At 46.0% G+C, this 12,421-nt stretch overlaps 1 protein-coding gene across 3 annotated transcripts; it reads right to left on the reverse strand.

Moving 5' to 3' along the window:
- Positions 1 to 32: 32 nt before the first annotated feature.
- sgpl1 (sphingosine-1-phosphate lyase 1) lies at positions 33 to 11,887 on the reverse strand. 3 transcript variants are annotated; one of them, XM_085800462.1, is made up of 15 exons: positions 11,767 to 11,887; positions 8,911 to 9,076; positions 8,245 to 8,312; positions 7,702 to 7,849; positions 7,459 to 7,538; positions 7,147 to 7,275; positions 6,958 to 7,046; positions 6,504 to 6,612; positions 6,309 to 6,407; positions 6,067 to 6,213; positions 5,607 to 5,845; positions 5,374 to 5,520; positions 5,155 to 5,275; positions 2,710 to 2,883; positions 2,640 to 2,674 (listed from the first exon to the last, which is right to left on the reverse strand). In XM_085800462.1, the coding sequence occupies exons 1-14, from the start codon at positions 11,776 to 11,778 to the stop codon at positions 2,740 to 2,742; spliced, it is 1,698 nt and encodes a 565-aa protein (XP_085656588.1). In that variant the 5' UTR covers positions 11,779 to 11,887; the 3' UTR covers positions 2,640 to 2,674; positions 2,710 to 2,739. The 3 variants fall into 3 exon arrangements, with proteins under 3 accessions (XP_085656586.1, XP_085656587.1, XP_085656588.1); XM_085800460.1 differs by having other exon boundaries at positions 33 to 2,883; XM_085800461.1 differs by lacking the exon at positions 11,767 to 11,887 and adding an exon at positions 9,522 to 9,645 and having other exon boundaries at positions 36 to 2,883.
- Between the last annotated feature and the right edge of the window lie 534 nt (positions 11,888 to 12,421).

A 12,421-nucleotide genomic window follows, 5' to 3' on the forward strand; every position in this document is an offset into this window, starting at 1 on the left:
TTCATTCTCTTGAAAAATGAGCCGAACATGATTCTTCTCAGACTGAATGTATTTTATTGAAAACACAACAGTGTGGAGGATGGACCATCCCCCATGTTAACTGTTAACCACTCTGAGTGTTTGCTATGGATCATTAGCTAAGAGAAGCAGCAGCTGCTTCCTCACTTGAAATGAGTCAGCTCAACAAGGACTCATGCTGACATGACCGGAGATTTAAACTTTGTACACTCAGAAGCAAAATCTACAAAGTTCAACATCACAGAGCAGACAGGTTCTAGTCACTATAAGCTGCTGAATTGGATTGTAATGTACAGTACTTTAAAGCAGTGGTTCCCAAACTGTGGGTCACGTGGGCAGACAAATAATGCAAAACTGAACAATTTTGGTGAAACAAAATAATCAGAAAAGAACCTTTTTGACATCTTCATCTGGGCGATGAGTTAGAAGGATGTGAACTTCTGCTTCAAAGTGTTGTGTTGTCCTCCCTGTGAACGTCTGAGGGAGCAGTGGTTTTAATGATGTCACCAAATCCCTGAGGGTGTTAAGAGACAAACACTGCAGAGATGTCATGAGTTCAACCCTCTGGAGGCACAGAGGTGAATGCTAATTATTGCTCTGCAATATTACACAAATACAGACGGGACAGATTAGACATCTTCTGTGTAGACTCCTACAGAATCTGCTAAACAGGAATTTGCATTAAAAGTTTTTTTATTGAAGAGATTTCTCGGCCATTCGATCGTCACACTTTTTGAGGAGAGTTCTCCAAAGAAAACATTGTTGGAAGAGTCTTTCTTTTTTTTTTTTTTGCACAGGTATGAGTTTCAAACATCCCGTCACTGGCCGCAGTATTAAAGGATGGACACAGAAGATGGGGTGAGCTTCAACCGTTAGTGGGGAGTTAGGTCCTCAGTCTGGTGTCAGTCTTTTAACCAGTCACTGACTAAAAGATGGAAAAATCCCCCCACACACAAGAACCTAAATACATTCATGTCTGATCTCTTTAAAACAAACACTAACGAATCAAAAGACTCACAAATTAAATGATTAATAAAACACCCAGTGGTCACACAAATGGTTAAATTACAACAAGGCTGATGAGCTGTCAATCAACACGATGCCTCTAAATGACATTAATAGCAGAGCCTTCCCCCCTTCGGTCTCATTCATTAAAATTAAAAGTTACATATTGCACAAACATAGAAATAATTTCATGGAAATACACAATATCAGGAGAGCACATAAAAACAAAAGAGAGCAACACAAGGTCCTTTTGGTGTTACAGTATGATTTTAAATGATCAGCCTGTTAGTAAATCCGTACGTATCCTGCCGAGTGGAAAAGTAGATCCACGTTGAGACAAGCTGGAGACGTTCGTCACAGTGGATCTGTTCCCTCTCAGTCTGTCTAAGAACACTTTAGTACAGTTTGTCTAATGCCCTAACATGGGGAAGATTAGGTCAGAAACTAAATAAAAACCGTCGCCCTGTTCGAATGTGTTTGGGTGGATGAATAAATGACATTAGAGTAGAAGCTGAGGTAGATTGAATTAGGAGACAAATGATTAAAATAAGGTAGTGCACAGGTGAGGAAATACTGAGCGTCTGCTACTTGAAGATACAGTAGACCAGAGGTGGAAACAGCCTTCAGTCCAGTCTGTCATTGCTTTACTTTACCATAATTAGATCATAATTTAATGAGGATGTCTCTTTTCCCAAATGTAAATAGCAACCGAAGAGGCTGATCATCCTCACTCCCAAAAATATTCCCACCCCACTTACTTGTCCCTTATTTAAACTTAAAAACCATTTCTTTATTGAATATTAATGACATTCAGAGCTCCGCTGTCCACATCCCTCTCCCTCTGTCTACACATCCAACCACTGTAAATGGACCACAGGTTAAGAACAGAAGATCATCACACTAAGTGCTAACGAACGAGGACAACAACATGTTCATGCTCACGGACAGACTACAACATCAGAGAACTGGAGTTTCAAGTGATTGACAGATTAACCTGATAAGTTTGTCGGGGCATCGCAGTGCGTTTTCTTTCTCCCCCATTCATTTAAATGCTGTTTTTCCAGAGAGCTGGTACATGATATGGATAAACCTCACACACACACACACACACAGAGCTCCACCGTGTGGAGGCCAGTGAGGAGCAGTACATCAGGCTTCATGCTAGAGGGCAGCACAGCGTTTCTAACAAGCGTTCAGTGGTCTGAGTTTTTTGCCGAGTCATCACAGGTATTGAAGCAGTGACGGCGAGCTGAAATGTTGAGGAGGTAAAAAAACAACAACAACAAAAAAAACTGAATGGTTCTGCTGTGAAATCAGCAAAGATGATGACAGAAATATGGATTTAACCAAAGCTAAAATTGAAATGAACTTGCAAAAACAAATAGGGTAACACAGGCACACACACAAACACACACACACTCGTCTACAACGCTAAGAAAATCAAACTAAGAAAGACTAAAACTTGTTTGGATCCAGTCTCTTCTTCTCTGGGCCACTGAGGCGCAGTGTTGCAGGCGGTTTCCCTCTGGGCTGATTAAAATGACGATGGCTTGTGCTTCACATATCTCTGCAGATGTCTTCCATATGCTGTAGGTTTGCAAGTTAAGGCAACTGTTGGGCTCTGGGAGCAGGCGGGCGCGTTTCCCTGCGTGCAGAGGGGTCAGGGGCCACGAGTGGGCGGCGGCGGCGGTGGGGGTCAGGGGGCCCAGTCCTGTTTCAGTGGGCTTTCCCGTTGCCGTTCATGTGGCTGTTGTTTGTCTTGGGCACCTCGGTGCTGTAGAGACAGTCGAGGAAGCCTCTGGAGATCTCCGTCACCATGGACCGGTCCGGGATGGACTGGGCCATGCCGTAGATCGCTCCCTGAATGAAACAGCAGCAAGACGCCAGTGAGTTCCCTGCACTCGCTAAGAGTAATGTTGTCAGGTTTGTTGTTTATGTTTTGTCAGGGATAAAAACGGCAGAGGGAAACAGAACGGCGCATTAGCAGAGACAATTATCTTCTGCTAATGAAGAAACATGATGATCTTTAGGCAGGCTCTGGAGTCACAAATGGATTAATGGATGTTTATTGGAGATAATGGTCTCTGCTGAAAGTGTAGGTCACATTAAATCTAAAAATGTGTGTGTCAAGTCTGTGTGAAGATCTGACTGAGTCATAACAGAGAGGGAGGACATCAGCCTGTTTTTACAGTAACAGGAAAGTGGTGGAGAGGGAAGTTTCTTATTATATTAAGGACTAATCCAGTCTGTGCTGAAACTAAGCCAGTGAGTGAACATAGAGTAAAAATGTGTTATTAGTGTTTCATTGTAATTTGTGGATTGAGTTTTCTACTCATGGCCTCTGTTTTCATGTCTGATTGTCAGATGAAGGCAACGCTTCATTCACAGGTGGAGATTTCACTTCATTTAAAAATCGACACCTGGAGCAGCACATGGAGTTTGTGTTGTTGTGACGGCCAGAGCAGCAGATAACAACAACCACATCTGCCGTTTAAATTCTTAATGAGAGATGATCGGCTGAATGGAAAGACTATAAAACTATAGAGTTCATTTACCATGTCTGAGGTCTGTAATAAACAAACAGAAGGCAACATGTTACTGCAAGAATAACAGGTTTCACTGTCTGAAGGTGGAGAATCAAAGCAGAGCGGGAGGTTATTTATTCTGAGAGCCTGTCATGATGATATCACAATATGACATTTGAAGTGTGAACTCCATGGTGCTGATGGTACTTATCTACAACCGTCTGTGCTGCGAACAGCTTCCTTTTTATATTCATGTTGTTGTTATAGATGATAAAAACTAGTGATGAAGCTATTGTGGAAAAATGCAAAGTTTTTAAAGTGCACCAGCCCTTTATGTAAATTATTCAGGGTAGTAATGTAGCGAACATATACTCGCTATCCATAATATTAGAAACCCCTGTGCTTCCCAAAGCTACTGCTTTTTATGTAAGGCTCAGTTTTTCATAAAAAAGGAATAAATGGGCTGCATTATTATATCACGTTCTCCTAGTCTTAAAAAGGGATATTTCAACATTTTTCATTCAAATTTGCCCATTGCCATAATCCATATAGTCTTAGGAGTAGGTTCGTTACCTTTAATTGTTGGTGCAAGCTTTTTAGATCGGAGGGGCAGAGACGTGAGCTGCTCAGAGCTACGCTACGGAAGCTCATGGTATTTCCGGGCTTTCCCTCAAAACACATCAAATAAACAATCCAACAACTCTCGTGGACAAGTTGTCATAATGAAACTATGAAATAATAATGGAACGTTACGAGACAGAGTTGTTTTCGAGGCAAATGCATGGGTAAATGCAAAACCGCCGATGCGTGTTCCCGTTGGGGGCAGACTTTTTCGGCAAGGAGTCTCTTTTCGGCACAACACCGGCTTTGCATTTACCTCTAAAACAACTCCATCTTGTAACGTTCCATTATTATTTCATGGCATGGTGAATGTGCAGGTGACAAATTGTCCACGAGAGCGTTTTGGAGTTGTTGGATTGTGTATTTGATGGGTTTTGAGGGAAAGCCCGGAAATACCATATGCCTCCGTTGTGTTAGCTGAGCAGCTCGCATCTCTGCCCGGCCGATTTAAAAACAGCTTGCAGCCTTGCACAGACAATTAAAGGTAACAAACCTACTCCCAAGACTACAGGGATTATGGCAATGGGCGAATTTGAATTTGCCAACATTTTGAATTATCCCTTTAAAAACCACTCAGTGTTTTACACTACCAGTCACATTCCCCATTCACACACACATCATGCAGAGCTTTTACCTACATAATCTTCCATGCACACCCAGATAATATGATTTTGGGTCCAGAATTTGGCCAAAGGACACTTTGATATGTAGACTGGAGGAGCTGGGGATCAAACCCCTAACCCTCTGATTAGTAGCCAACCCGCTAAACCTCCTAAGTCACTGCTGCACACAATCAGCGAGGTGTTAATTCAACAATTTAGCACTGAGGTCTAGTTGGTGACTGTGTTGTACTGGACTACATTATACTGAAGGAGTTCCTAATACTCTGCCTCAATCACAAAGGCAAACCGCTCTCAGTGAAATGTAGCTGAACGTCAAACTATGACCCACAGCGGATGAACATGTGTCAGGTGTACTGTCTCACCATTCCTGTGGTTTTCTCTTTGGGGTTCTTCATGATGATGGCGACCTGCTCTTTGACATCACGGATGAACCTGTCGGCGACGCCCGTCTGGGTGTGCAGAACTGTGCAACAAATGTGGATGCTGTGCCAGAGGAGATCACACGGTTGTTATTAGTTACTTGTGTATAACGTATCACACCATTAGACCCGTCTCGCTGCCGTCACGTGTTCTCCATGTACCTGGATGGGTACTGCAGTGTGTTCAGGTTCCAGCCCTTCGTCGTCAGTGCGTTGGACAGACGGAAAATATCAAAATCGTCCGAGCCGATGGCCACCACGGAAACCTCTGGATCCCCGAACACAAACACTCCTTTTACCTTCCGGACTCTGTCAAGTGAGAGAAAGGTGAACAGACGTTAGAGGCGGTAAAACAAACTGTGCCATGTGCTTCAGTGTTGGTCTGACTGTCTCACTCTGTTTTGATTCTGCGTGCCGTGCTGATGATCTTCTTGGTGGCGTCTATGTATCCGTTCTCTCCCATGTGCATCATGGTCGCCCAGCAGGCGGCGATGATTCCTCCGGGCCTGGAGCCGGCCACGGAGGGAGAGGCGTAGATCCCCCCCTGCCAGTCTGGAGCCACGAAGTACTGATAGTGACGGTACTTTTTATCGCTGTAGAGGATCACTGAGGAACCTTTGGGGGCGTAGCCGTACTGCAGAGGAATGTGGCGCACACATAAGCACAATGTCGTTTTTGAAAGCATGGCCTGGAGCCAGATAAGATAAAACATTTGTCTTTAAATACCATGACTAATGCATTACACATAACACAGTGTCTATAACTTGTTTTTGTGGGCCTCATCTTTTAGATTTAGAAACAGGAAAAATAAAATAAGAGGCCGCGACCTGAAGGGAGCACACAGCCACTCCTTACCTTGTGCGTGTCTGCGGAGATGCTGGTAACACCTTTTACCCTGAAGTCGAACGGGGCGAGCGTATAACCAACCTTGGCCATGAACACAATGAGGAAACCTCCCAGACAGGCATCCACATGCAGCGGGAGGTTGTAGCGCACAGCCAGCTGGAACACAGCGAGGGAAAGCGTCAGGAGATCTGACTTCCCTGTTTTCACTTCACAGCATATTCATATGAGGGAAAAAATCTTTCTCTCCTGACCTTTCCCACTTCCTCGATGGGATCCATGATTCCATGAGGAAACTGCGGCGCCGAGCACACGAGCATGGCCGTGTTCTTGTTGATGGCTCTCTTCATGGCCTGGAGAGAGAAGAGAAGAGGCAACGTGGGAGTGACTGAGGTCTAAGAACGGCGACATATGTGTGCATGCGGCGTGCGCATGTGCAATATTCTCACCTTCACGTCCACTTTCATAGTTTTATTGTCCAGGGGAACATGAACCAGCTTCATCCCAAAGTAATGTGCTGCTTTGTTAAAGGCTGCGTGGACGCTAACGGGAGCCAGACTGCAGGGAAATAAGATGTGTAAGAAAAGAGAACGAACAACAACAAGCAGCTCCTCGTGTTAAAGGGATAGTTCAACATTTTCCGTCTCGTAACATTCTGTTATTATCTCATAGCGTGGTGAATGTGCAGGTCACAACTTGTCCACAAGAGCGTTTGGGAGTTATTGGATTGTGTATTTGATGAGTTTGATGAGGGAAACCAAGGAATCCCATGAGCCTCCGAGCAGCTCGCGGTTCTGCTCCTAAAAACAGCTTGCACCGACAATTAAAGGTAACGAACCTATTCCTAAAACTATTGGGATTATGGCAAAATGTTGAACTTTCCCTTTAAACTGCACATCTTACATTTCAGGGTACTTGATGCCTCGTTCGTACGCCATGTCCCTGTACGCCTTGCAGGCCATCAGTATACTCTCTGTTCCCCCTGAGGTGACCTGGGCAAAGCAGAAGTAAAGACACATCAGATACGTCGTCTACCTTACACTTTTGCTTCTGCATTTTTTTGGAGTGTGTTCTGACTGCACGGTGACTCACTGTGCCGCAGGATTCGGGCCCGCCGTGGAAAAGCGTGCAAGCCATCCTGACCACCTCTGCCTCCATCTTTCTTACGCCTGGAAAGATGTCCGGGTGAAGTGGATTGCTCCAGGCAAAATCTCCATAAACCTGAGAGCACGGGGGAAGAGAGAGATAAATGTGACGATTTGTATCATCTCCGAATAGTTTCTCATGATTTATAAAATAGAAAGAAATGACTTGTAACTTTAACTGAAGCCAAAATGTTTTCAAACTTGACCTTGACTATTCGTGCTTGAAATGCTGAAGTGGAAAAGATATAAAGATGCAAACCTTCACCAGGAGTTTGGTCAGGGATTCATCGCCCCAGTACACTGCTCCCGAAACACACCCTTTCTCCCACTGCACTTCATCTGCAACAACACACACACACACACACACACACACACAGAGCCTCCTCAGAAATCACTGCTTTTCTCCAAAAAAGGTCAGGCCAGTGAGACGCTCTCCAGGGACTCAGCTGCACAGAGTAATGAACCGTGATGGAAAAGCTCGGGGAAAAGAGCAACGACTTACTCAGAGTCTCGTACTCTCTGATTTTGTCCAGCACTTGGTTCTGGGAGAGGCCTTTAGACGGCAGCTGCTTAGTGTAGCTCATCCCCTCCTTCAGCGTGCACAGACTGGTAGACATGTCGTCCAAAGCCTTGTTCAGCTGGCTCTGGATCTGCCGGGAGGAGAGGACAGGAGAGGACATAAAACAAAAAGCAGACTAAAGCAGGTTGATGAAAAACAGAACAGAAGGTTGGGAGAGGTGCATTTCAGACTTGAACGTGACAACAGGTCCACGGGGCTATCACTGTTTTATGTTTTCTGATAAAGCCTGGAAGTGAGCTCTCCGCTGGTGACATAATGACCAGAAGTAACCGACTGTTATCACAAGCGTACAATGTTAAGTGTGCCAAAGGTCTGACCCCCCCTACCCCTCCTCCTCCTCCTCCCCCTCCTCCCCCCTACATGCTCTACTCAGTCATTCAGGAGTGAGTCATAGGAGTCCACGAGACAGAGTCAGTGAACATCTGCTGGGAAAAAAGAGGGAACAGTTTCACCACTGATACTTACTGCCACGCCAACAAAGGGTATTTTTCTGATGAGTCGAAAGCACTGCTTCTTGATCCGGGATGTGAGACCTATTAGCCAGAGAGGGGAAAAAAAGGCAGCAGCTGTGGTGAAACGCTGGCACACGCTCAACCACAAAATATTAAAACAGCTGACGGCGACCTATAATCACAAGTCAGGACGAGAAGCCCACGCGAGCCTCGCGGATGTACTGACAAAGCACTTTATTGTGAAAGGCACGCGGACCAGTTTGCTCTGAGGAGCTTCGTCCTCGCCGGCTTTCTCTCTCTCTCTCTCTGAAGAGCGACGGGTGGAGCTGACCCCGCCGCCGAGGAATTCAACCATTGATTGAGTGATAGTACGTCTAGAAAGTCTTGTTGATTTAAGGTATTTCTCAGTCACGCACACTAGAGGAACAAGTCCTGAACCTACAACTGCGCAGCGCAAAACTCAACAGGGTTTCATCAAGCAGCAATCCGGCGCAGGGTAAACCTGGTGTCAACGGTTCAGTGAGTGCGCCTGCAAACTAGAGCGTGACTCAGAAAGCTTTGTGAACAGTTTTAGGGAACTGTTATAAAGCTCGTCTCATGTGTTCATCAACTGCGATTCGGTGTGTATCAGAGGGCCTGCTTTGGTTCCTGCGTGTCGTGTGTGTGTGTGATGAATTACTTTCTTGCTGGAAGAGGAAGCCTTTGACCCAGACGGCTCCCAGCGTGGTGATGACCGTCACTCCGATGATCTGCCACGGCTCCAGGTCGGCGCAGCGCAGGTTGACCTGCCGCCGGCCCTCCTGCAGGTACAGCAGGAGCATCTCCTTGTACACCTCCAAGGCACTCTGCACACACACACACACACACAGATAAACAGAATGAACTGTGAACTCAGAGTTTCAGACACACACCTTTTTTAAGCAAAGAAGAAAAAGACCGGCCTATAACCGTTTATGATATCTATGAACAAGTTTACATCATCATTCATCTTTACAGCAAAATAAACTTTATCACTACAAACATGTTTAAATGAGGAAGTGTTTTGGAAGAAGTTAGTCACTGTCTGGCCTTTTCATTTCAAAATGATTCAGTTTCTGTGTTTTCTATGACACACTAGGCTGACTTTTCCCATGTTCCTAGAAATCAATGTCCAAACACTGAAGAATCCTCCTTATTCGTGTCAAAAGCCTTACAGCTTGAAGATCACAGAAAAAAAACACACTCGACAACTCACTTTTCAGGAAGAGCAACCTAGTTACCATCAGATAAATCCCTAACTTGAATACTTACATCAGAAGACATGGTCGGATCTACAGTTTCCTCCTCGCACTAACACTGTCTGTGGTTTTTTAACAGTTGTCTCTTCGTTGCCCAGGTGAGAGTGAGACAACGCTCTCACCGCTGACTGGACGACTATCAGCAGGCTCCTCCCACTGCCCCAAACTGGCAACAACACAAGCAGCCAGCTGAGAGGATGTTTTGCAACCAGCAGTGATCAAGACGAGACAGGGAGTTCTCCTTAAAGACAAACAGCTACCACTGTGTGTTTAATCCTCAGCCCGAGCGCCTTGAAGTGTTGAAACATGAACGTGAGTGTTGATTTTCCTCACAGGGAGCCTTTCTAACTGATCTTAAGTCAGAGTAAATGACTCATGAAGGCTGTTTCATAAGCGCACAAATTTTATCTTTTCATTATCTCTCCCCCGTGGTGTTTTTTACGACACAATAGCAGGCAGTGTGATAGCAAGGACGGCTCCAATCAGATGGAGAAAAGCTTAAGGTTCAAAAGACAATATCTTAAGTAATCATAATCTCGCACAATGAGGCAAACTCCCCTTGTGCAGAGGAAACGCTGTGTTCATTGTGTCATGATGAAAGTTTCTCTCCTCTTGTTCCAGCATCAAAAGGAAGTCAGGTTTCAGCCTGGTCTTTGAAGGCCTCATCCAGAGTTTCATAGTGAGAAGAACCTGATTTACTTTCCTTTTTTTTTTTGGTTGCAGTAAAAGGAGCTTCAGTGGAGTCCACCCCCTGTCATACCTGCCCGTTTGGATAACATGTTCTCATACAGGTTTGGCAGGATCCGTTGCTGCATAGAGCTTGAGTTGGGAAGCAACGGAAAAATAAGCCGCTAACATGTGTGTGTTACTTAGTTTTTCATAATAGTGACGGTGCTCGCACGTAGTTTTGTGGAGTAGAGGTGCAGATCAGATCTGTGCTTGCGATTGCTGCCACATGTGTCATAAAGAAAAAGATTAAATGGTGTTATCTAACATCAGTGCAAAAGCCAAGCCTGCCCTTTCACATCCAGGCCTCTGTCTCTTGTTATCCAACACACTCTGTGTCCATATTTTCACCCTCAGGTCCACCCACACTTCTCCAAAAAAAAACCCAAAAAAAAAAACCCATTCACAGCTAACTTTGCCTCAGGAAAACTTAAACGGTGTTCACACACAAAGACTCTTGTACCAGCATTGTCCTCCTTCATTGTTGGGAGCAGTGGACGCCCATTCCTCTGCTCCCCCCCATGTAACATTTGACTATTCTGTAAGGAAAGGCTTTTGTTGTCTCGGAGGGGAGGTCATGTTCTCATGGAAATGTACTGGGTGTGAGGCGGCTGCTCCTGGATACATCAAGGGAAAACAGACTGGAGCACAACATCACCACTTGCTGCAAGTCAAAAGGAGATTCAGGGGGAGAATAATTACAGCTGTGCCATGCGGAGAAAAAAAACAAACTTTTCCTCCAGCTGCTGCCCTGCACAGTCCCACAGTTATCATGACATCAAGATGAGGCAGCAGCTCCCCTCTCACTGATGTGGATGAGTGCAGGAGCTTCACAGTGACACACAGGTCGGAGGTTGACTTTGCACTGACAGCAGATCTGTGTCAGACCAGCCGCCCTCTAGCGCTCGCTCTTTTGTCTCTCTGCTGCTGCTATCAACAAAAGTTGATTGTGCTCCTTGGAGGAAAAAAGCCCCTGAAATCTCAGCAGCTCCCTGGTCTCAGCACAGAGACTAAACGCTTTGTTTAAAACTTCCTGCAGGTTTATGTTGAACAGGATCTCTAATTTTAAACGGTGGCGGCCGCAGTAAACAATAGGAAACAGCTTTAAACCTGTTAGAGAGGAGAGACTCTCCAGCAGCAGCCACTTTATCACCAGGTCTGGACTTCATACAGCTGCAGCTCTCAGTCATTGTTATTATCGAGAGTGTGGAAACATAATAACGAGGCTGCTCTCGTGAGTGTCCCGTTTCAAGCCCGGGTCAAAGTGTGAATGTAGGTTAAAGTGTGAGTGAGGCTCGGACGACCGCGGGCTCTCGGTGAATCTCTCTCTCTCTCTCTCTCTGTGTCTGTTTGAAGACTTGGAGCATCACCGAGCAAAACAAGTCGGTCGGCGCTCCGCTCCGCTCACTTCACTGATAAACAAGTCCTCCCCTCTCTCCGCCAGCGTCTTGGAGCAGCAGCGCTGTCATTGTCCCGACTCTCTCAGTGTGAGCAACCGGGCAGAAACAAGGCACAAGAGAAGCGACACCTACCCAGTAGTCCATGTCGTCGAGCCCGCACTCTGCCCGGGAAAAACCCCTCTCAGTTTGTCGTGTGACCTCCCGCAGCCCGCTCCGCTCCTCAGCCGCGGCTCGACATGTTCCTACGGCGCTCGGCACTACAGCTAGCCGTCATCCAGGAAGTAGCCAGCGGCGGCCTCAAGTCATGGATGCCTCAAGTAGCTGCTGCGCGCCGCCCGCGCATGTGCAGATGTGCAGCTGCTGTGGATGAGGCTAAGCACGTGCGCGCCCGCAGTCCGCGTGCGCTGTAGATCGTTTGTTTGAGAAGTGGGAGCGGCGCACGGGCGCAGCACTGTGCGCTCACAACTGGATGAGTTAGCAAAGAGCTGGTGATGCGTTCAATGGCTCCTCGTAACTTACATTCACCAGACCAGCTAATCATAACAAACACATTTTGACCAGATAAATAAATAAATAAATAAATAAATAAAGCTACATTTTCATTTAAATCTGTAGCTGATGGGACGGCGTTTAGCTCACTGGGTAGAGCTGCCGCCCCATGTTGAGGCTCAGTCCTCGGTGCAGGCGGCCCCGGTTCGAGTCCCGCGTCGGATGGCACTTTCCTGCGTGTCATTCCCCCACTCTCTGCCTCCCCATTTCCTGTCTCTCTCAACTGCACTATCAATTA

This window comes from Trachurus japonicus, chromosome 15, assembly GCF_045865225.1.
Source record: "Trachurus japonicus isolate A0001 chromosome 15, Traja_1.0".
Classification (NCBI taxonomy): domain Eukaryota; kingdom Metazoa; phylum Chordata; class Actinopteri; order Carangiformes; family Carangidae; genus Trachurus; species Trachurus japonicus.

Bases quoted from the DNA above. Each gene is read 5' to 3' on its own strand.
- sgpl1 (XM_085800460.1), bottom strand. The intron at 8,313-8,910 runs GTAATTCATCAC...TCTGGCTAATAG, and splicing joins CTTCCTCTTCCAGCAAGAAA to GTCTCACATCCCGGATCAAG. The intron at 6,408-6,503 runs GTGAGAATATTG...TTCTCTCTCCAG, and splicing joins CTATGAAAGTGGACGTGAAG to GCCATGAAGAGAGCCATCAA.